A 22826-nucleotide genomic window follows, 5' to 3' on the forward strand; every position below is an offset into this window, starting at 1 on the left:
CTGAACAACACATATAATGTAACAAACAAACAGAATACTTGGGGAATTCTTGTTTCAATGAACATAGATGTTTTACAAGGAAGTGTAGGTCCAAACTGAGTTCAAACTTTTGAACATTCCTTACAGAGAGAATAGTTTGGCTTCACTCTGAGCTAATGAGTAAGAGTATATTATTCAGCTTATCCATACTGCTGTCTTTTAAATAATTCCAGCTGCTCTCTCCTTGTCACAGCCTTCATGTTGGATAAAAATAATGATCTGTCCCAACTATGGAATTGTTTTAGTTTTAAATTTTGATATTCCAAATACTTCTGTATTAATTATTTAGGGATGTGTATTCATGTAGCACCTAAGGCACATAATTCATGCTAAGTGCAGTGAGAAGGTGCCTGAAATCCAGGTTACTTATCTCTAGTGTTTTCAAGTCTATTTTCTGAAAAATTCAGGTTGTTTTTTAAAACCATCAAAAGAGAAATACATTTTGCATTGGAGTTGTGCTATTACATTTGAAGTTCTTCTAATTCTGATTTAGCAAGTCTTTCTGTAACAAGCATTCTTAAGAAACAGACCGTTTCTGATGGAATGCTTGTGCAAGACAAAATCAGAGGGTGCTCCCCATTTCATCATTATATGATTATTTTCTATGAATAAAACCAGTCCTCATCACAGACAAGGGCTGGACTTAAGTCATCCAGATTTGGGAATCTGCATGTGACCTCAGTTGTCTGAGGAACCTTTGTGCTCAGTGGAGATTTCCTTAGTGCAGTTGCTGTTCAGAGGCTGCAGAGCTGCTCAGCTTACAGTAAAATAGATGTTTAATTGTGGGTCAGGTGAATCCCTCTGGAGGCTTCATTGACTGTGTTGGCTTGATCACATGGTTGTATTGAATTCACACAAGAGAAGCTGGTTAGTGCTTGCTGTGATGGTGCATCTAACATGCAGCTGGGCAGGTAAATTGAGTTGTCTGAAAAACATGTATAAAACATTAAAATCAACAATTTCTGTGTATTGGCATTGCATTTTTTTATTACCTAGAGGAATTCAAAGTGTGACATGGCAGTGGGTCGTGCGTTCTGTGCCTCCAGGTAGTATGAAATAGAAGTCAGATTTAATCATGGCAGACATACAGGGAGTTACAGTATTGGCAAGGTTAGTAAGTTCTGAACTTGATTTGTGAGAAGACAAATGCAGAGATAAGGGTGTGCATATCTGTGTCAGAATGAACAAAGGTTATAGTGGTTCAGATTTCAGTGAACTTGGGACACTGAAGTGAAGACTACAGCATTTAAGAAAAGATGGAAGATTAAGAGCTGAAAAAAAAATATCTATATGCAGAGGAAAATAATTGGATCTTGGGAGTGCTGAGAAGAGAGAAGTAAGGATTTGCTACACAGGGAGAGAGGACTCTACTCAACTTGCAGGTTGTGGTCCGGAGTGGAGGTGGAGAGAGAGAGGTGTCAGGATGGTGTTAAAAGGTGCAGGTAATTGAGTTGGCAGTGTCACATCTGTTATCTTGAGTAGAGAAGCAAAAAACTAACATACATTTGGGTGTCGTGAGTAAGGGAAATTGCATAGAGTGAAGGGAGTAGGAGATCTGGGCAGAGTTTTGTGGTATTACATACAAAAATGAGAGAAGAGAGTGTGCAGTATCCAGTATCCAGAAAGACATGGAAGAAATCACTGGATGAGTAAGAGCAACATGAAGAATGGGCTGCACAAGCCAAGACAACAGACTTCCTCTCATTCTTTAGGAACATTTAAGGTTTGTGTGAGAAGAATCCAGAAAGTTTTCCGAGTCTGTGCTTTTGGAGACGTTTAAAAATCATTTCAGCAAAGCACAGTATGGGTAAAGCAGATTGTTTACTTTTATATTCCCCTCTGATCTGGAGACAGTAAGTGTTGATAAAGCAGTTGATTTCTAAATTCAAAGGTGTCCTTAAGAAGCAAAGATAGCTTTATGTTTGTTTCTGTTGCAGTGGAAGACCAGTGTAAGCTTGACTATGAAAGCATTGAAATGAGCTGATAGTTGTTCATTTGGGGTGAAAATCCCACAGCCACAGGGAGATGATGATTTGATGGAGAGGTAATAAAAAACTGAAACAGGAGGGGAGAAGGAATTAAGAGAAGATTTGACAAGTTCCCATCTTATCTTTGATATGAGAGAAGGCTGGGAAATGGAGTTATCTTTGTGCTCTCCTTTCAGAGGTGGGTTGCAAAGTTTACAGTATGCTGTGAAGGAAGAGAAAGCAGAAGACTAGTTTTGGTATGGGAGCTGTTCTTCAGTTATTTAATCTAATCTGAGATGGCGTCTCTGAAATTGCATTTTTAATGTCAAAGCAAGTAATTTTGTACCTTCAAGGCTGCAGGTGCACTTAGCAAGGTCTCAGCAATTTCACAGCTAGACTTACGTTGCTTTGGTTTTAGTTGGCAGGAGTAGAAAACTGAGAGGGCCTCCTATTCCAGGTCAGAATGTATTAATTTCAGAGATGAGGAATATAGAAGCACCCATCAGTTCTCATGCATGGCTTGAACCTTCTCTGATGGACAGTATCTTGATGCTGATGACCTAGCTTAATATTACTGATTTTAAATGTCCTAGTCTTGGCTGGCATCACAGATAATATAGTGGCAAGGAAGTATCAAGAGAAACCAGACATTTTGTAACACAAAGAGCCAAGTGCAAGTTGCCACCATTTTTTAAATTCAGCAGTCATACTAGTCAGTTATTTTAGAAAATCTAAAAGTAATTTCTTAAACTGCATTTGTATTAATCCCAGTAAATTTAATTTATGCAGTACTCCTGAAGTTATCTTTTTGGGCTCCCTCCCCCCAAGTATTTTACATGGCAGAATAGGCTTGTTTATATTGTGGGCCTGAAGTAATATGCTGTGTATTAGTTTCAGATGAGCACAAGGGTGTAAATATATAATCAGCTCCTTTTTTATACAGTTATAGCATTATCCATGGGTTTGAACATTTGAACAGTGTAGGTGGACAGAGTTAATGCTGGTAAGTATTAGCCAATTCTGAGTTCTGAAAGTGTTTTTATATGATACAGCAGTAGCAAATGGCAGAACCAACATGGTGTTACCTATTGAGTGTGCTACGAGTAAAAGTCAAACTTAAATAGGTACTAGTAATCAAGCATGGCTAGTGCAGATAGGAATGTATGTGGTATCATAAAGACCTTTCGTGCTGTGTCACTAACCTTCCAATACTCTCTGCTGTGTGCTCTACAGAACTGCAGTAAAACAGACAACAGTCACTCACCTTTCCCTACCTTGGGAATGTACCCATTTTTCATAGTGGCTGAAGGTGGTGGAACAACACAGCACAATTTTGTAGGTGGAAGGGGCAGTGGAAGCTATAGCAAAGGTTTCCTAATCCATTCAACCTGTTTGGAGTGTTTTTAAGTAGCCAGACTTTCAGACCAGCTCTCTGGAGGACAACTGTCTTCCCGTGCTGTTAGTCAGGAGGTGAAGGTAGATGCACCTGGAGTGCAGAACCAAGTAGTGGGCAATGAGGACAAACAGGTTTGGAATGATAGTAATGACAAGTTTGTATAACCAGTATAATGCATTCCTCTCCAGAACTATGAATTGAACCTGAAGATCTAGATTTTCATCACTCCTCTCCTGTTCAGTTACTATTTGAGTCTCCTTCATATCTTCAGATTTCCTTAGAGAATTTGGACCTGTCTCTCCAGCTTCCTGCAGAGTACTGTAACCACAAGGGCAGTAGGCAGATGCTTTTCCCAGCTCCATTTTGGAGCAAGACATCTAGACAGAAGAAATTATACAGATGTTTTAGAAATTGAGGAGGAGAAAATATGACTTGGAAGCCTGGTGTCTGAGGTACTCACCTGGAATTAGAGGCCCAAGTCTTTATGTTCAGGGTCATATTTATTTCAGAAAGAACTCTGCTAGACCTAGTTCTGAACATATGTGGAAACTGACTTTAAATAGTATACAGAATCTGGGTTCTTATACATACAAAAATAGATGCGTGATTTTTGCAATCTTGACTTTTTTCTTAATAGCATTAGTATGTATTTGAACATGGGAGGAACACTGAAAGTCTCTTGTCTTGTTTTATTGCTTTGTAAGGATAGTCAACCCAAAAGTTAGTGTTACCTTTACATTGTCAGCACTTCTTCCTAGACTATTCTAGCTCTTTCATTTTTTAGGGATTCTTATTCCAAATCTTCTACTTCATTATAAAGTGGCAAAGCTTGAAAATTCTTCCTCTTGTCCTACAGGAAGGTTTTATTCTTTTTTTCTTCTTTTTCTCTTTTGCTTTCCTTCATTCCTGTGTTGTATCCTGTTTTCCTTTCTACTGGTTGCTTTTCTGCTTTTTCAATTCATCCTCATTTTTCTCCTCCAGTTTCAACTCTTAACTCTCAACTGAATTCAAGGATACTTGGATTACAGTCTTTTTTTCTGTGGAACTGACTGGTCCAAGGTATTCCTGCACACAGATCATTCCTGTCCTAATGTGTTTTTTGGAGATGGATTTTTAGGTGTGGCTGGGTAATACATGGAGTTGCCAAACTTGCATGTAGTTCAGCCCTTTAATTGTACAAATTTCAGTACCTTTCCCGTGTACAAAGGAGGACGAGAGAAATGTAGAATATTTTACATTGCTAAAAGAAGTTAATTTGATAATGATCCAGCTATAACCAGTTGTGTTGTCCTTGTACCTTTTAATTATGGTGTTAGTAACTTTGTTAACCTTGAAAATAACCTTCAGCTTTAGACCACTAAACTTAGTTCTTACTCTAGTTTTTAAAGAATTCCATAGGGCATTGCTAAATAAGATTTTGACACGCTGTTGTACAGTGTTCGTTGTTTTTTGTTGTCCTGTCCAGTTGACATTCTGCAGGGACATGGCAGAAATGCTCTTTTCCCCCTTGTAGTTCATTGTCAGAATATTTCAAGGAGAGAAGAAATGCTGGCTATGTGGGACTGTCTGTACTACTCATTCTTGTATCCTCTGTTGTGTAGGCTATCAAGTACTAGCTCCCACTGCCTATTACGATCAGACTGGTGCCTTGGTAGTAGGCCCTGGAGCAAGAACTGGCCTTGGAGCACCAGTCAGATTGGTGGCCTCAACTCCTGTTATCATCAGTTCTGCTGCAGCACAAGCAGGTAAGTATTTGATCCTGCATGAAGGTTTCTTCTACTTTTGTACTGAACCTTAGCAGTAATGTTGGTTGGAGAGTATTTGATGTTGTTGACGTGTTTTGTAGGCATCTCTGAAGTTTCCTACTTGTGAAGAGTATACCATAGATGCTCTCTTTCTTACTCTTGATCCCTCCCTTTCTCTGAGAGATACTACTGTTTTTTCAGAGATGGTTTTTTTTTAATTGATATTTACAGTCTTCTCCCCATACATACACAGGCATGCTATTGCAAGTGGTGGTGTTGCTTGTCAGATTGCCTTTCCTCATGCATATGACATGCACTTCTCGTCAGTCCTCTAAACAGTGTCCTCTAGGAAGCATCATTTCATTGCTTCAGTCTGGCAGAAGATGATGGAGTGCTCTGGGGCCTTGCTGTGCTTTTCTCCTGAAAATATTTTCTCCTGAAAAATGTGGCAAGGAAAAAATACATACAATGGACAGCAGAAGAGGAGAATTAGTTATACGTAAAATATCTAGTTTTCTTTTTCTCCTTTTACAATGATAGGGTCTGATACTACTGCTGAACCATTATATTTGTTGCATTTGTTCTAGTGAAATCCAAAATACTTACACCAGATAAATCTGTTAGTAAAATTAGATTTTAAATGAATCTATAACATCTTCCTCTGTGCAGAGCTCATTTCTGACATGAGTAGCTGGAGATGTCTTTGACTTTTGGCTGCAACTCTGCTATTGTAACAGTGGATATAAAAGTAGAGTTCAGTAAACAGTAATGTCTTATGTGTTTACAGTGAAAATTCCCTCAATTACATGAACAATTTTACAGCCTTGATGCCCCTACAACACCTGCTGTCTTAATTTATTTTTTTCCTCCAGTAATTAAGGCTGTGTAATACTATAGAGTCTCTTAGTTCTTTAATATGTCCATTTCTGCTTGTTGAAGAGGACTTCAAGAAAATATGATATAGATCTGACTAGTCCATTTTCAGTCAGAAATGTTTGAGAGAGTAATTATGATGGAAAATGTGTGTTTTACAGCTGCAGCTGCTTCAGCTGGAGGAACAGCAAACAATCTCGCGGGAGCCACGAACGGTCTGTTTCGGCCAGTTGGTGCCCAGCCACAGCAACAGCAACAGCAAACAAATAGTAGCCTACAATCCAATTCATTTTATGGCAGTAACTCTTTGACCAGTAACTCCCAGAGCAGTTCCCTTTTTTCACATGGTCCTGGCCAACCAGGAAGCACATCTCTTGGCTTTGGAAGTAGCAGCTCTTTAGGAGCAGCTATCGGCTCTGCACTTGGTGGATTTGGCTCATCAGGTAGGTCATTAATATAGTGAGGAAATTCTGTGAGACCTTTGTGTTAAGCAAAAAAATGTATCTGTATCCAGACATATTATATACATATACATTTCAAAAAAGAATGCAGAAGTAGGTTATTTAAGTTTAAAAACCATTATAAGGGAGGAAAGGGGTTTTTAAATTCACTTGGGCTGTGTATGCTAGCTACCTTTTTGAAGATTATCAGGAAGTCCTAGATATCTCCAAAATACTTTTTTATCTTGAGCACTGAACTCTGCCCCAAAAGTTTGTTACTGTTTTTAGTGATACTTTTCTTTTTCTTTCAAGGAAATCTTTATTCTGTGTTTAAAGTAACAACTAATGACATTTGAGAGATTCGTTCTTGGTTCTAATGTTCATGTCAAGAAAATTCCTAATTTTAAAAAATATTAAATAGCATATGACTTTCTAAATTTGATCTAATACTGTTTCCATAATATTTTAAATAGGATTTATTAAGTGGAAAGGTTTACTACCCAAGAATAGTCCTTGTTAACTCAAGTAGGTTTAATCTGAAGTACAGTTAAGTCTAAATAGTTCTGTGCAAATCTGGGGCCTTCAATTATTTCAACAGATGCTCCTCAATATTATCAACCTGTTTGCATGAAGAAAAAAATAATAAAAATAAAAGTAGTGCAAAAATTTCATACTTGCACAGTTTTTAAACATGCAAGGTAGTTTTCTTAACATCTCAAATTCATGATTAGGCAAGAGAAATACCTCTTCTAAAGAATATTTCCTTTGGCTATTAATCTCTAAGTCACAGCACTGAGTTGCTTATCATTATTATTTTAATGAAATCAGTGGAGTGTGTTTATTGGATATCTTGCAGATGGGTTGAATTTGGGGGAAATGTATATACTCTTAACAGTATTATGTTCAAAATAAAAACCCCAAGGAAAATCATCATAAAAAAATGAAATGTTGAAAGAGATGTAAAGAGTGAGTATTTTTGCAAGATAGCTTAATATATGGAAACACAGAAGGAAAAACCATGCCATTCAGTGTTAAAACATGATCCCTGTTTGGTAACAAAGGGGAGGTGAATAGTGACATCAGCTCTACTACGTATCAACACAGATATTTTCTCTGTTTTTATTAAATAATCTGAAAAAATATTTACTTTAAAATATGAAAAATTAATTGCTTCAAAAAAACCCCTAATGCTAGGAAAGCCAGAATCAAGTTTTACACTGATTGTCTCTAATCTGATCAAAAAGAGTGAAGTAGGAGACTCTAAACATACCATCTTTAATTTAAAAATAAGAATAATAATTTAAAAAAAATAAAAAAAAGTAGAAGCTACTCAGTCATGTAGGATGTCTTAATAACCCATCATACCAGAGCAGGTAAATCTTCCTAAGTAATTGGGCTATCCAGGTGCTATATTTTGTAATATAATTTGTCCTGAGCTACTTGTAGCATTTCAATGAAATCTCAGTATTTGTGTTTCACTCTAGGTACAGTTTCAGATCATTGATAGATGGTGATCATAAGTATATCTGCATATTTAATGTGCAGATGTTATCTGCACCTATTTTAAGTCTCTAGGTAGAGGAGTTTTAAGTCATAAAAGTTTTTATCCAGCATTATCACAAGGACCTCCATACAATACAAATTTTAGTTGTGTATTGAAGAAGAATCAGCATAGTTTGTTTTGGCACAGGAGATTAAGCCTTTTTCTTCTAGCAAAGGTCAGTTTCAGAGCTTTGTCCAAAGCCTTCAGCATAGATAGCATATGCTGAAATGGTGCAGCAGTATCCTAGGTGATTTAATTAGCATGGTAGTATCCACAGGGAAGCAGGAAGCCTGTGCTTTTGCAGTTTGAGAAGTGCTGATGAAAGGTGCTATCTAAACCTGGAATATTTTTAGTAGTATTATTGGATTAAAAGTATATTGAAAGTGCCTGCCTGCCAAGTATAAACTGCACTTGCCAGAATAGCCACTGAAAAATGCTTCCTGATCATTTTTCTTAAGAGTTCCTCAGCTGTATGTAGATATGAATTGTATTACATGTATGTGTACTTATACAAAAGGTGTGAATGCACGTTGAGACAAATTAAAAACAAGTTAATTTTTTTATTTACCAGAATTTCAGCTTCTTTGCAACTCCCATCAGTATCTTGTAAAGTTTGAATTTCAGTTAAAATACAGCCATGTAGACTGACAAATGGTTGTGCAGAGCTTACTGTTGCAGGGAGGAAAAAAAAACAGCTCTGCAAAAAAATGGTGGGATGATCATGTTCTAGCTGAATGACTGAACAATAAAGTAAAACACAGGAAGAGGCAAGCATACCATATAAATGGCTGTATGTACTTTACAGCTCTTTTATTATAATATTACTCATGCTACATTTTAAAGGTTTAGGTACATAAGTTACTGCAGCTTAACAGGTAACTAAGAATTAGATCAATTACAGCAGCTTTCCAGGTGCCTTCTTATGGCTTGTAGCAAGTGTAAAGTAATTGCATTAGCTTAGGCAGTGGTGGAGAGGGGTAAGCTAATTTAAATTCTCTTCTGGTTTTTGTGATCTCTGCTTGCCTGTGTGTGAAAATGCAGTTCAGCTGGTTCATGGTAACTTGTTAAGCTGCAGTAATTTAGCTGAGTAGGAAACCCTGAAAGAAAGCTAAAGTTTACTTAGCTTTTTTCATAGTTGGAAAAATAACAATCTAGCATGTATGAACATTCACATGGTTCACCAGCTTAGCCAGACCCTGTAGAGCCAGCCTCAAATCTGCAGATTTCTTTCAACTGTTACCTTGATTTGCTCTTCCGATTTCTTACTCTCAGTCTCCTTGCCTAGTTAATCCAGTATCTCTTTCCTTCTGGCTTCTCCTCTAGTGTGTCTTTGTCCCAGTTTCCAGGCAACATTTCTCCCTTGCTTCCCTTCCCCTTCCCAAATATGTTTCTGTTTCTCCTTGTACTGTGTGAAGTTCCCATCATCAGCTTACTATTCCAGTCTTTTTGCCTCACCGTCATATATACCTTCTGCTGCCTAACTTCAGATCTGCTTTCTTTTCATCCTCAGTCCCAGGGGTTTTGAAAGTGCTTGCCAGTTTTCTTGCAGTCTCCTTGTTGATTCCTTTGTCTGACCTTTCTCTCCTCCTGGTTATTTTTTGCCTTTTTCTTTTCTTTCCCTTCCCTGGTTTATTTCTTGTGTTTGGCTTTTGTCTCCTCTCCACACTGCCTGATAGCCCTTCCAAACACAAGGTGGGATCTTGGACAGCAGTTTCAGAGTCTGTTTTTGACATGGCACACAGAAACCTAGGAATTCAGTTGCAGGGAAAACCTTTATCAGCCATCTCCGATGTGCCATGGATGGACAGGAGTTTAAGTTTTCAGCTGTGAATCTGTAGCAGATCTGTGCTGAACTTGTGGCAGCTGTGATTGGGCTACAGCTCCATCAAAGAGAGTGTGAAAATAAAGGTCTCCTGTTGCTATCACATTGGTCTGAGTACATTCAAGCATTAACTTCTCAAATAATAGGTTGCTGAATTATTTTGCTGAGGATAAAGCTTCTTTCCTTGCCTGTATTTCTGAAATGGCAGTGCTGTTTGGGCAGAACTTCTTGGAAGAATTTGGTCCAAGCAGGTACCTGCCATGAAAAGTATTAACCATGTTGCTAATGTTGGGTGAAACAAATTATTGTCTTAAAATGGGAATTATCAGGTGACCTTTATATTGGGCCAAGCTGCCAGCTCTAGTAGGAAAGTACATGACCAGGGTAAAGATCATGGAAGTATATAAATTCTGACCTATTCCTTTTTAAGTTGAAGAAGAAATAAATTTTCCAAATTCATCTTCAGAAGCCTCTTTGTTATCAAAGTATCCATAATCTTGGTTTTGTTCATGAGTAAAATGTTAAAATAGGCACTCTCAATTAATTTGTCACCGGTAGGCTACAGGTAGTAGAGTTTAACATTTCTAAAAAATTTTAATTGTTCTAATTTGTCCTAGGCTGTTCATAGCCCTGCTGAATGATGCTGTTCAGGATAACCTGTCCTTCCCTACTCCACTGTTACCCAAGCTTCTAGACTCACTTGACTTCAGAAATAGCGGTTAGCAGTAAAATTACATTTTTAGTTTCTCACCTAATTTTCCTGTCTCTGCTTCTCATCTTCTTCTTAGCCTGTTCCTCCTTTATCTTTTCAAAACACTTCTTTGAGAACCGTAATTCTCATAGGGAATTCTAAGTAGTAATTTTTTTCCTACAGGTGAGGGGTTCAGAAACAGCTGAACAGCAACAGAAATTTATTTTCTGAACCCTTAAACAACAGCCAGTCGAGCCTTTTTCCTGAAATCAAGTAGCACTATCTAAGAATTTACAGTGAAAAAAAAATGTTATCAGAGTTTAGTGGAAGTAATTTTTGGAATCATGTGTTGTGTCAGTGTAATTCTAATCTCACAAATTCCATATTTATCCCAAAGCCTGAAGGCAGGAGGTTAAAACAGAGTACTGCAATATTACTGTGAGAAGTCTAGAATGAAATGTTGAAAGACATGGGCATTGGTGAAGTTACTTATCAGTGGTATGTTTATACCCACTTAGATTTACTTAAAAGCATGTGTGGTTATCACAGTACTTGTCTTTGTCATAAAGATTGCTGTAATTATTGTGATCTCATCTGTTATTGCCCAGCTGTAGTTGGGGATAGGTTTTATTCAGTTGACACTGTGTAATTAGGGTCTTTTTATTTCTTCTTCAGTTGGCAGTTCTGCAAGTAGTAGTGCCACAAGGAGAGATTCTCTATCTACTAGCTCTGACTTGTACAAAAGATCTAGTAGCAGCCTAGCACCCATAGGGCAGCCATTTTACAATAGTCTGGGATTTTCCTCCTCTCCAAGTCCAATAGGCATGCCTCTGCCAAGCCAAACGCCAGGACATTCACTTACGCCACCGCCATCACTTTCATCACATGGATCCTCATCCAGTTTGCATTTAGGTAAAAAAAACAAAAACAAAAAACCAAAAAAACACTTTTTTGTTTGTATGTGTGTATGTATTTCTATGTGTAAAATATATGTTGCCTAAGAGATGTCACGTTACCTTTGCTGTTGAACAGTTTTGTCATGAAGAGGGGCCATGCCTGAAAGGTGAAGGGCACGCTCAAGTGCTCGTTGATTTGACAGTGGAGGGCATTCAGTTTTTTGCAGGATTGGGCCAAAATCTGATTTTTCTTCCCTTGCAGAAGCCTGATAGAGAGCCCAGTAAGACTTATTGATCCTTTTTGTATTATGTGTCTACAATGTGACAAGCAAAGGTGCATTATTTTTGTTTCTGCTTCAGTGTATTACCACTTTCAAGGACATTTTAAGATTATATTGTGTTTACCTGTGGAGTGACTTTCACTACTGCCCCTTATCATGCTAAAGTTAGAGAAGTGAGCAAAGCTCTCAATGTAAAATGTATTGAAAGGTGATTTCTGAATGAGTGAGCCTACTACTTCATGGCTCAGATGCTTTGCTGGGAAGGCGATAGTTTATCACCAGGCTGGTGGAAAAAAAGAAAACCCATTTGTGGAAGAAGTAGCAAAGGCTTTTTCAGTGGTGGCTCTCAGTTATGAGATGTATTTTTTAAAAGAACTATGATCATCTTTCAGAAAATTTTAAAGCTAGTTAGATGACTTGGGAGCTTAACCTTTTAAAAGAAAAATTAAGAATAAAATAAAATTTAAAAAATCTAAAGAAACCCCACCACAGCCTACAGTATATTTAGAAGATAATGGCTCTAAACTGAGGTTACTTGATAAACTTTCCCTTTTTTTTCTGAAAATATTTGTGGTCATTTAATTTGGGTGCTAAATATCAGACAGTGAAACTGGATGTAATTTCAATATTGAGTTGCCTGTTGCTCCAGTTACTTAACTATTCAGTGCACACTTTTGTGCTGGAAATAGGCAACCTAGTCCCCTATACTTCTGTTAGTGCAAGTAAAAGAAGGAGAAATTTAAAAGTGCCTACCAAGATACACTTTTAGTGAGAAATGTGTGAGTGATTTGTATAACAAGGTTAAAAGTACTTTAAATATATTAGATTTACAGTTCAGTGTCCCTTCACGGTTAAGTGCTGAATACCCAAAGTAAAACTGGGCAAGGGGATGTTTCAGCACGTTTTATTTTTTTTTACTTACCTTTTTTCCTTTTTCAGGTCTACAAAGTGCACCTTTGGGCTGAGACCAAGCATGGAAAGTTTCAGCCCAAATGGAGGCTTTTGAGAAAGTTCTGAACATCTGACAATGGGGTTATCATGGAAATCTTTTTCTTTCTTTCTTTTCAAAGTACTCTCACGATAGTTTTCATATTACTGAAAACTATACTGAAACCAAATTTTGGAAGGCATTATCTAAAATTCAAAACATTGAAAATTTTGTCTTGTTTCACATTTCATTGATGTTAAAAGACTTCTTTCAGTTCTGAGAAAGTAAGCTGTGATTAGTACAGAGGACGTTGACCTCTTTCAGCAGAAATTGTTACATACTGATTTGGATCCGTTTCGGACTGTTTGGCAGTGTGAACTAAGCATCAGAAGTTTCAGATTATGTGCTAGATCATTGTGTAAAGGCCAGAATGCACAGTTGTACTCTGAAAATTGACACAGCCTTGTTGGCTTCCGTGTATACTGCCTCTTCATCTTCCAACTGAAGTGGACCTTGATTATGAGTAAACTTTTTGCTACCTTACCCGATTGATAGGAAATTTGGAAATGGAGATCTTCTGAATTTTTGGTTCATAAAAATGCAGTAATTATTTTTTTTTTAGCATTTCCTGCACTCTGCCCTGTGTCATACCTGTGTGCAGTTACATCAAAGGTCCGCCATCACTAAAAGCTGAACACTGTTTCTGCAGCTAATTGTCTGTCCTGTTTAAATTTATCCTGGTATGTTCATCAACCGCTCCTGGAAGCATTTGTTTTATTCTCACATCTAAAAAATGAGAAGACAAAGCTTTCTCACCAGATGAGAAGATATACCTGAAATCAAACCAGGAGTATGTTTTAAGAAGGGTATGATTATCACATAGTCACTTTTCAGAGTAGAACAGCATTGTAAGTTCATGTCTGCATGCAGTTGCCATTGGTATTCCGATAATGCCTGTCAAATGCAGCTCTCCCTCCACCTTCAGAACTTGTCCTGCCTGCTTATATCAACAGGTTCAGCTAAGTTTAACTCCTGTTTTAAAATGGGCATCAAACTCGGTTGCTCCTGTTTCAGCCACCAGAATACTAGAGCACAATACTGGGAAAGGGTGCATGGTTTTATAACCCCTTTGTCAGACACTGCTGCAATTTGTAGCTTAAAAGACCAATTTCCCTTTGACAAGAAATTTGTGATACTTTGCTGTTTTTATCTCTTCTGACCAACTCTTATCCAACATCTTAAAATAGGAATATGCTGATTACTGTGTTCACGTGTCAGTTTTCCTGCATTTGAAGGGACTTGTCAGTTGTCTGTAACTGCTTCTTCACTGTAATCAGTTGGAGCAGTAAGGTCATGAATTTGAACTACCCTTTCACTCCCAGGGACAAAAAACTGCAAGAGGAATTTTTCCTCTGTGTTAACTAAAAATCCTTTTAGATTGGTAGTGCTTACTCTGCTTGTTGGTACATTGCAGCATTTTGAGGTTTTGGTGTAGAGCAGTATTGTTAAAATCTGGGCTGCTGGAGGTCAGTATTTTCTGTGTCTTGCAAGCCAAGCTTGTTACTAGTTTAGATTGGTGTTGGTTTAGAAGTGGTCATTCTGGATAAGAGTCAAGGCCCCTTGGCAAGACAGTGTGGAGAACTTGGCATGGCCTCTACTGTGGCTCTAGTCTGAGCTTTGGTAAACCAGGCACAGTAGCCACTTGCATTGATAATCACATACAAATGCATATATAGAGTCACAGAAAGGTTTGGGTTGGAAGGGACCTAGAAGATCATCTAGTTCCAACCCTGCATGGGCAGGGACACCTCCCACTAGATCAGGTTGCTCTGTTTTCCATACAAAGATGGAATTTTTAGCTGAGTCTGAGATGAAGCTACTATTTTACAGAAGAACAAATACTTTGTAGAAATCAAGCTTAAAGTGTTTCTACTTGCTTGTGTTTTACTAGAAAATAATATTGTTGATTGATTTAAACAAGTTGCTGTGGATCTGTTTTAAGTCTTAGAAACAGTTGAAGAAGTAGTTTGGTAATAAGTACTAACAGACTAATTGTATCAATCTAGTTTTTAATAATATTCTCCTTTCCATTAATATTTTACCCATGTTTAGGAGTCAGTAATTAAAGTGCTTTAAATTGAAGCTTAGTACAGCTCTGGTTTAGATGGCTTGTATCCCCTTTATGCCTCTGTGCCTCTTCCTCCCTGTGGACTAACCACAGGGATTTAGGTGTTCAGTTAAACTGTAAAACAACTTAATATTATTCATGGCATCAGAGATCTCTGTTTGCAAGATCAGAAGTGATAGCAAAGTGATTATGTGGAGAATGAACTGCATATTTTTATTCCCCCAGCAGTTTGTAATTTGTGGCCATACTGATGCCTGACAAGGCTTCTAAAATGTCACTGTTCAAGAGATGTTTAGACTAGGTGCTTTATTCAATAGTGTATGTTCCCCAAATGATTTGGAAGACCCAGGCTGTTACCTTTTCAAGTGTGGAATCAGAAACTGTAAAACAAGAGTCCTGAGTTGTTGAAAAGCAGAAGGGTGCGGTGGGCTGACCAGGGGGATTTGGGTAACTAGAATTCAGATTTCAATTTTCAGTTTCTAAGCTGTTCCTGCTCAAGATTTTCAGGAAGGAGACCAGTTGTCTTTGAAGTCCACAGTAATGCTTTGGTGGTTTTGGACTGAGAAAGTATAGAAAATAGTCTATTGTATACGAGAGTACATCTGCATATAAGAAGTACCTATGACAATAAGCTTTTATTGGGAGGAGGGTGTTACTGTTTTTCAAATCTGCAGAATTGGCACCAAGCTATAGCACTGCTGCTGTAGTAAAAGGTAACATGAGAAGAAAGAGTTAATTACCTATTACCATTTTTTTTATACTAGCATCCAGAGTTTTACAAGGTTAAGCTTCCTGTGTGCTTCTGAAGACAGGTTCTTCTAGGCACAATGGATATATTTTCAGCCTTCCTGTATTATGATCCTGCTTAGCATGATGAAGTTAAGTAGTTTCACAGGCTAGACAGGAGTCTGCCAGTTGCAGCATAGTTATTTTACAAATCTTAAGAAGAGATGCTTCCTAAATTAAACTGAAGAAAGGCCTAATAGTCCTGAAATCTAAAATGTATTGTATATGTGCAGTTCAGCTACACTTATGTAGCATATTTGTGAAAAGCCTGTCAAATTCATTTCTGTTTGAATTGCTGGAGAAGTTGTCACATTTAGTTTAGACTTACATGAAGGCTCAGTTAAAAACAAAATACCAAAAAAAAAGGTGAAACAACTCTTGATTCACATGTGCGATTCTATGACCGTGTGTGCTAATTAGAGCCGTACATTTTGGGAGCATATCGTCAACAGCTGCCTCCTTGGTTTCTGGCACACAACTGAACATGGGGTGAGTAGGGCAGTGGAGATGGTAGGAGAGGAAGACAGCCTGTTAGACTTCCTTTTAAAGCGGCCTTGCTGCCCTCTTGTGGCGTTTAGTAGTGTTACTGCACAGCATTGGCAGGGAAGGTAGGTTTTCAGTCGTGTTTTAAGTACTCTAGATGAGAAGTATCCTTATTCCAGGTGCATGACTTTTTTGTTCTTTAGAAGGCTGTCCCTAGAACAGAGATACCTGCAGAGCATCGCTCTGCGTGCTGCTTCACCTGCAGATTGTTGGGTTTCTTTTTGTCTGTTAGTATCATGTGACTGTCAGCTCCTTTCTGGAAACAGTGATTATCAATGGAAACGAAAAAATTATAGTTAAAAGACTTGATTTTTCTGACTGTAAAGAATTTAGAGGCTTTAATTTAAAATAAAACATAGCGGGTTTTAAAAGGTATCGTAGGGCATAAAGTATTTCCTGATTCTTACCACTGAATTTTAAACAGTAACAATAAAATACGTACTAATTCTTTCTGGTTTAGGACATAATCCTATGTAGTGCAATAATTGTGATGCTTGGTATGTCTTGCAGAGCACTAACATCCCAGATTCTGGTATTCCAGTTTGACCTTTCAAAAAAGATACTTTACCATTAATACATTACCAGCCCACTGTAACACTGTTTTAGCCTGGCCTTATAAATACTTGGAACCAAAAGAAGGCTTGGCTGGGACACTGTCAGCTGATTATTATTCTTATTTTTAATTAATTTTGTAATAAAGCACCATTCAAACAGCACACACTGCAATTTGTTTTAAATTCTAATCTAGTTATTTCTTGTGTTGACTCAGAAAGGACTTCCAGTTACTGTGTCACTTTCTAGGTAACCTGTAGGGAAACTGAACGTGCTTTCCTTTTCCAGTTCCTGCTCTGTAATTTCAGGTGTAGTTTGTTTTTTTTCAAAGTAGTAGAGTTGAGATTTCTAAGTGGGAATTGCCTTTCAGTTTTTCTGCTTGTATTATACTAGCAGTATCCCATTTCAAATCATACTGTAGTTGGGAAAGGTGTTTTCCTTGCATGCTTATGATGATCATTACTGCCTGTTGTAAAGTGGAGGGGAGAGGGACCTACCAGAGAAGTTCAGAGTGACATAAACTGATTGGAGAGCAGTATGTGAGGAGAAAGACCCAGGACTGTGAGATGATGAGAGCTGTAGGTGGAGTCATTAGCAAAGAGGAGTAGGACCTAAATGTAGGAAGGCAGCTCATTTCTTAGGAAGTGCAGAAAGATGGAGTGTAGTGACAGTGATTAATGTTTTTGAAGCAAGGAAAGGACTTCATGGAGCTTCAGTTTTCTATGTCTTTGGTTGGTTTTGAATTAAGTAGAGCATTAACTGGTTTGAAATTTGACATACTTAGTGCTTAGAAGAGGTACCAGATTGAAAACCTGGGATGCTGAAGTCATCAGATACCCTGCAGAACAAGTACAGCAAGACGAGAGGCATCATGTGTGCCTCCCAAAAATGCCCTTTCACACTGTAAGTTGGAAAGGTACCTCAGTAGGGACTGAAGGGTAGTTCAGATTTCATGGTCTGTTTTGAAACAATTGGCTAACTCTGAGACTACTAACAAGGGTATAAGTCAGTATTATTGTGAAGTGGAAATCTGCCCAGCAAGCTAAAGCCCACCCAGTGCTAAAGTTTCTCTGAGTGGGTGCTTATTTTACCTGCTTTGTTATATTTTCTAATGACATTCCTTTTCCTGGTGCCCTTCACATAAAACAAAAACGAGGAGAAGAATGGTTTTATTTCTTGGAAGATAAAACTATCTAACTCCTCCGACCTTAATGAGGTAAACACAAGTAACGAGACAACACTCTCGTATCCTTTGGCTCCAGGGCATATCCGTAGTTCTAGTCCACTTAACTGTTTTGCTGTTGGCTTGTTTTCCTTGTGGCTTTTACTGACAGCACTGCTTCCTTGTAGGAGGACTGACAAATGGTAGTGGTCGCTATATTTCTGCAGCACCTGGAGCCGAAGCCAAGTATCGCAGTGCGGCAAGTACCTCCAGTCTTTTTAGCTCCACCAGTCAGCTCTTCCCTCCTTCGCGCCTCCGTTACAACAGGTCTGACATTATGCCCTCGGGACGCAGCCGGTTGCTGGAAGATTTCAGAAACAATCGTTTCCCTAATCTTCAACTAAGAGACCTGGTTGGACACATTGTTGAGTTTTCCCAAGACCAGCATGGCTCTAGGTAACTACCATAGTGAAGTTGCTCGTGAGACTGTGCTGCTGAGTGGAGCTGCTGGTCATCTCCATGCAGAGCATGGCACTAATTGGAGCACGTGCTCTTAACACTGACCTCTTTCTTCTCTAGGAAATCTCATTATGAAAGTAGTTCAGATCTAGCTGCTTGTTGAAGTTCTCAGTGTAGAACTGGCCTCGTAACTAGACTTGTAAACGCTAGTATTTAGGTATCAAAAAGGTGTTGATTAAGAAAACAAAATATCTGGCATCTGGAATTTAAAACCATTTTTCAACAATACATCACATACTGATCGTTACTCTTTTCATCTTTAATCCTTTTCAAATGAAAGTTGTTAAGTATCATTTTACTAAAATATCTCCTTTTATATGCAGAGGCACTACTTTCATTTTAATAAGTTTTATGAACGTCCAATACTTGCTGTAGAATTTTGAGGTGTCTCATTGAAACAGCATTTGAGAGGTTTTCCTGTTGTTTACATGAAGCATAATGTACCTTTTTTTTTTTGCCCTTAGATTTATACAGCAAAAGCTGGAGAGAGCTACTCCAGCTGAGCGCCAGATGGTGTTTAATGAGATCCTGCAAGCAGCCTATCAATTGATGACTGATGTGTTTGGAAACTATGTAATACAGAAGTTCTTTGAGGTAAGCATAATGCTAAGTGTCTGAACAGAAATGAGAATGAAAGGCTGTTTTTTCTTAACATCATAGTAGAATTCTACTGGGCTCCTACCACAGAAGCCAAGCCTGTAACACTGTATGTGTTTTCTGTTCTGTATCCTCTGCTTTTTTCATAACAGGCACATTTTCTCCTTACACTGAGGGTGTGTACGTTGGTGAACATTGGTGAAGGTACAGGCTGCACATTCAGGCTTTGCAAGCCTTTTAGCCTCATTTACAGACAATTCCAGCAGATGATGGGGAACACAAAGATTGGCCTGATACACTTTGTGTTGGTTACCTCATCTTGGTAAAAAGTGGGTCTGGAAAATTCCCTTGCATCCAAATACCTGTGTGAACTTCAGTGCTGTATATGAAGAAACTCACATAAAATGTATCAAGGCTGAAGACTTTTGAGAAAGGGTTGTCAAAAGATACATCCAGTATTACTACAAGTAGTATTTAAAGCAGTTTTGTTTTTTAAAAAAAAACTATGGGATAAAATAAAGAATCCTCATCAAGGAGTTACAAGATTTGACTAACAGAGAGAAGAAAAAGCAATACCTGTGTCCTGGGAAAAGTTATATGTGGGAAGGGTGTCTAGCATATTGTACTTTAAATCAGGGACTTTAATAAAGTGTCTGGATAGAAGGTGAAGCTGGAAAATGTGCAGTGAGAAATAATGTGGTTACTGTAAACTGAAATGAGTAGTCTGTGTTTGTTTTTTTTTTACTTGATTTTTTTTTTTTAAAAACATCTTTTGAAAAGTATGACTGACGTGTGGTATGCAAGATGTTGATCTTGCTCAAGGGTCATCAGTTGCTGGTTTTTCCCATACTATTAAGATGGATGGATGGATAGGTGGATGGATAGATAATCATTGCAAATTCAGAGTTTCCATTTTTATTCTGCAGAAGAGTTCTCAGGAAAAAAGTGTACTACGCCTTAGGTGTGTAGGAAGGGACTTAGTTCATGATTTAGTAGGAGGACAAAGCTGTTTGAGTTTTTCTCAGACTCCTACGTGACTAGAGGTGTGGGGTTTTTGTAATATTATTAAGCTTGACTGGCTTTTCCTCTGCATGGAGCAGCACAGAAGTTTGTAATAGCAACATGAAGGGACTAATATGGGCAGAAATTTGCCACTGCTGAAAGACATTGGTTGAATTATGCTCTTAATACAGCCAGGGTACAAAACCATTCTGATATTGCTCTGCAAAGGCCAGATATTTCTAGATTTCCCAAAGTGCCCATGGTAAGAATGATCCTTCAAGCTATGTGAAGTTACCAAGAACCTACTTTAGGGGTTGAACTCTTTTCCCTCCCCACCTGCTCCTTTTACAGCTGACTTAATGTGTACAGGATGTAAAGCACACTGACCAGTACAAATTTGAGGTAGCAGAGAAAATCTGATTTGGATTAATAGATTACAGAAATCTGTCATTAACTTGCCTGGTATAATTTGTCTAAATAAGTGGGTTATTTGGCTTAAATATTCCTACAGACAGTCAAGTACAAACTATTTCAGTCTTTTCTGTTGTCTTTCAAGGTCGTGGGATTTGATGGCAGGTATGTGACTGGAATGTGGAATATTACAAAGTGTTGCATTTAGAATATAAAAACATCTGGTAAATATACCCATCAAAAATACAAAGGACAGAATCATTCAAGGCATGCAGTAAACCTGTAATACATCATGAAAAGTACTTCCTCTGGCATGTCAGTTCCAGCGTGCCACCATGTCCTCATTTGTTAACAGCATGCTGCTTTTCTTGTAGTTTGGAAGCCTGGATCAGAAGTTAGCCCTAGCAACTCGCATCCGTGGTCACGTTCTGCCCTTGGCCCTGCAGATGTATGGGTGTCGTGTCATCCAGAAGGCACTCGAGTCAATCTCACCTGACCAGCAGGTAATTGTAAGTTAGAGCACTACTCTTTTTTTAAAAAATTTTATTTCTTTATATTGCATCCTTCTTTTTAGTTGCTTAAATTCTTGGTTGTACCTTTCACTCCCGAGGGACAAAAGTAGTTGTTTAAATTAAATTGCTGAGGTACACAAGTAAACCCCCAGTGAAATACTCCTTTGAGGGGGGGAGAAAAAAAAAAATGACTGTAAAGACAAGGTTAACTATTTTTTGTTTTTCCCTAGAATGAGATGGTGAAAGAGTTGGATGGTCATGTTCTGAAATGTGTGAAAGATCAAAATGGAAACCATGTTGTACAAAAATGTATTGAGTGTGTTCAGCCCCAGTCGCTCCAGTTCATCATCGATGCATTCAAAGGACAGGTAGTGTGAACAGTCCCTTTCCTCTTCTCTAGCATTGCTTGGAATTCCAGTTCTCTTTCCATCATTTGCATGTACAGATAGTGTTGGACACTTTTTGCTTCTTTTAAGTATGATAAAAAAGTGATGATAAAATGGGAAGGCTGTTGAAGGGAGAGTTACCGTGCTGGGAAAAGGTGAGCTCATCAGTTGGAGATGAGCTCTAGAAAGACCTCTTTGGATGTATTACAAATACCAGTGGAGGTTTTTTGGCTTAAGGCCAGACTTTCTGTTTGAGTTTTGTGATATGCCATTTCAAATTTCCTTCATAACTTCTAACATTGCAATGTTTTGTGTAATAATAAAGCCTCTGCTCTCTAGTACACATTTTTTCATTAAAGTTCCCATTTTCTTCTTCTGTTGCTTATTTTGCAAGTATGACTTTTCAGTGTTTCCCAGTTAATGTCTGTCATTAAGGAAATGTTTTGAAGAAATGCACTAATCTCTTCCCTACATGTGGGTTAGTGTGAAGTGAAGGGGGGTGGTATTTGTTTAATGTTGGAGGTTTTGTTCTGTTTCCAAGAAATCTTATTAATATAAGATTAATACTGTGCTGCAGGCTAGAGAATATGCTGCAGCTAAGTAAGATTGTAGTACCCTGAGACAAATGTGTGCTTTTATAGTCTAGAGAAGAATTGTAAACATCTTACTAACTTGGCCACGTTACTAAGTTTTACTTTAATGGATGGCCAAATGTATTTCTTAACAAAATCTACAATATCCTTCTCTCACCTTTTACCCAACAGCAATACCTAAATTATTGTTGTACATAGCAGTAAATGGCATACCAAAGTTTCTGGGGTCAGGTCTTTTTACATCAAAAAGTGTGTATGAGGTAGATGAGAAGCAGTTTCTGAACTGTAAATAGAGCCCCTTGACTAAAGTGTGGCTGTTTATTTGCTGAACATCCACCCTCACCTCCAAGTAATTAAATATAAAAAATATTAGCTAATCTGAACTGGCAAATGAAATACACCACATTTTAGTCATGTTGTTTAACAATAGGTATCTTTTCCATCTGCCTGCATCATTTGAATCTGGTTTTAATCAGTTAAGAGTGTGTTCAGTTCTGATCAACACTGACTTTTGAATCTTCTGAATGAATATTTGAAATGCAAGCCTGGCTTCTGGAGACAAACACAATGAATAAGCACGATTTTGATTGTCTTGAATACTTGCTTGCAAACTTGTATCTGTAGCAGAGACCCTCTTCCAAATTGTTGCAATGTGAAATGAGTGAGAATTGAGCCAGAATAATGGAACTCCTCTTCATAAAAATGTCAAAATCTTAAAATTTGAAAATGAAGCACAAAGTTAAAATGAAAGCTTGAAAAATGAACAGTGCTTAACGAGAGGTCAGACTTTCCTTTGCAGCTCAGCAGGCTAGAAATATTTTCATGAAAAATGGGATTCTTAGTTGTATAATTCCTGGAGTCTTTGACACAAACCAAAAACCCACTTTCGTCTTTTCCTGACTTCTGCTGGAGATTGGATTCTGATACTGGCAGGCAGAGCTTTTTTGTTTTAATAGAAGTAGTTGGTGTATTGAGTTCCATTTTGAACAGGGTGATGTTACTGTACCTGTGAAG

General features: G+C 38.0%; 1 protein-coding gene across 10 annotated transcripts in view; it reads left to right on the plus strand.

Moving 5' to 3' along the window:
• Window positions 1-22826, plus strand: part of PUM2 (pumilio RNA binding family member 2) — a 65891-nt gene that overhangs the window by 37309 nt on the left and 5756 nt on the right. For 6 of the 10 annotated variants that reach the window (XM_051613506.1, XM_051613508.1, XM_051613498.1 and 3 more), the window contains 7 exons: window positions 5004-5147; window positions 6182-6463; window positions 11192-11428; window positions 17981-18248; window positions 18776-18905; window positions 20696-20830; window positions 21064-21201. In XM_051613506.1, the coding sequence (XP_051469466.1) occupies window positions 5004-5147; window positions 6182-6463; window positions 11192-11428; window positions 17981-18248; window positions 18776-18905; window positions 20696-20830; window positions 21064-21201 (1334 nt within the window). The remainder of the gene's footprint in view (window positions 1-5003; window positions 5148-6181; window positions 6464-11191; window positions 11429-17980; window positions 18249-18775; window positions 18906-20695; window positions 20831-21063; window positions 21202-22826) is intronic. The other 4 variants (XM_051613501.1, XM_051613502.1, XM_051613504.1 and 1 more) reach the window with 3 other exon arrangements.

The sequence above is a fragment of the Apus apus genome, chromosome 3 (assembly GCF_020740795.1).
Source record: "Apus apus isolate bApuApu2 chromosome 3, bApuApu2.pri.cur, whole genome shotgun sequence".
Classification (NCBI taxonomy): domain Eukaryota; kingdom Metazoa; phylum Chordata; class Aves; order Apodiformes; family Apodidae; genus Apus; species Apus apus.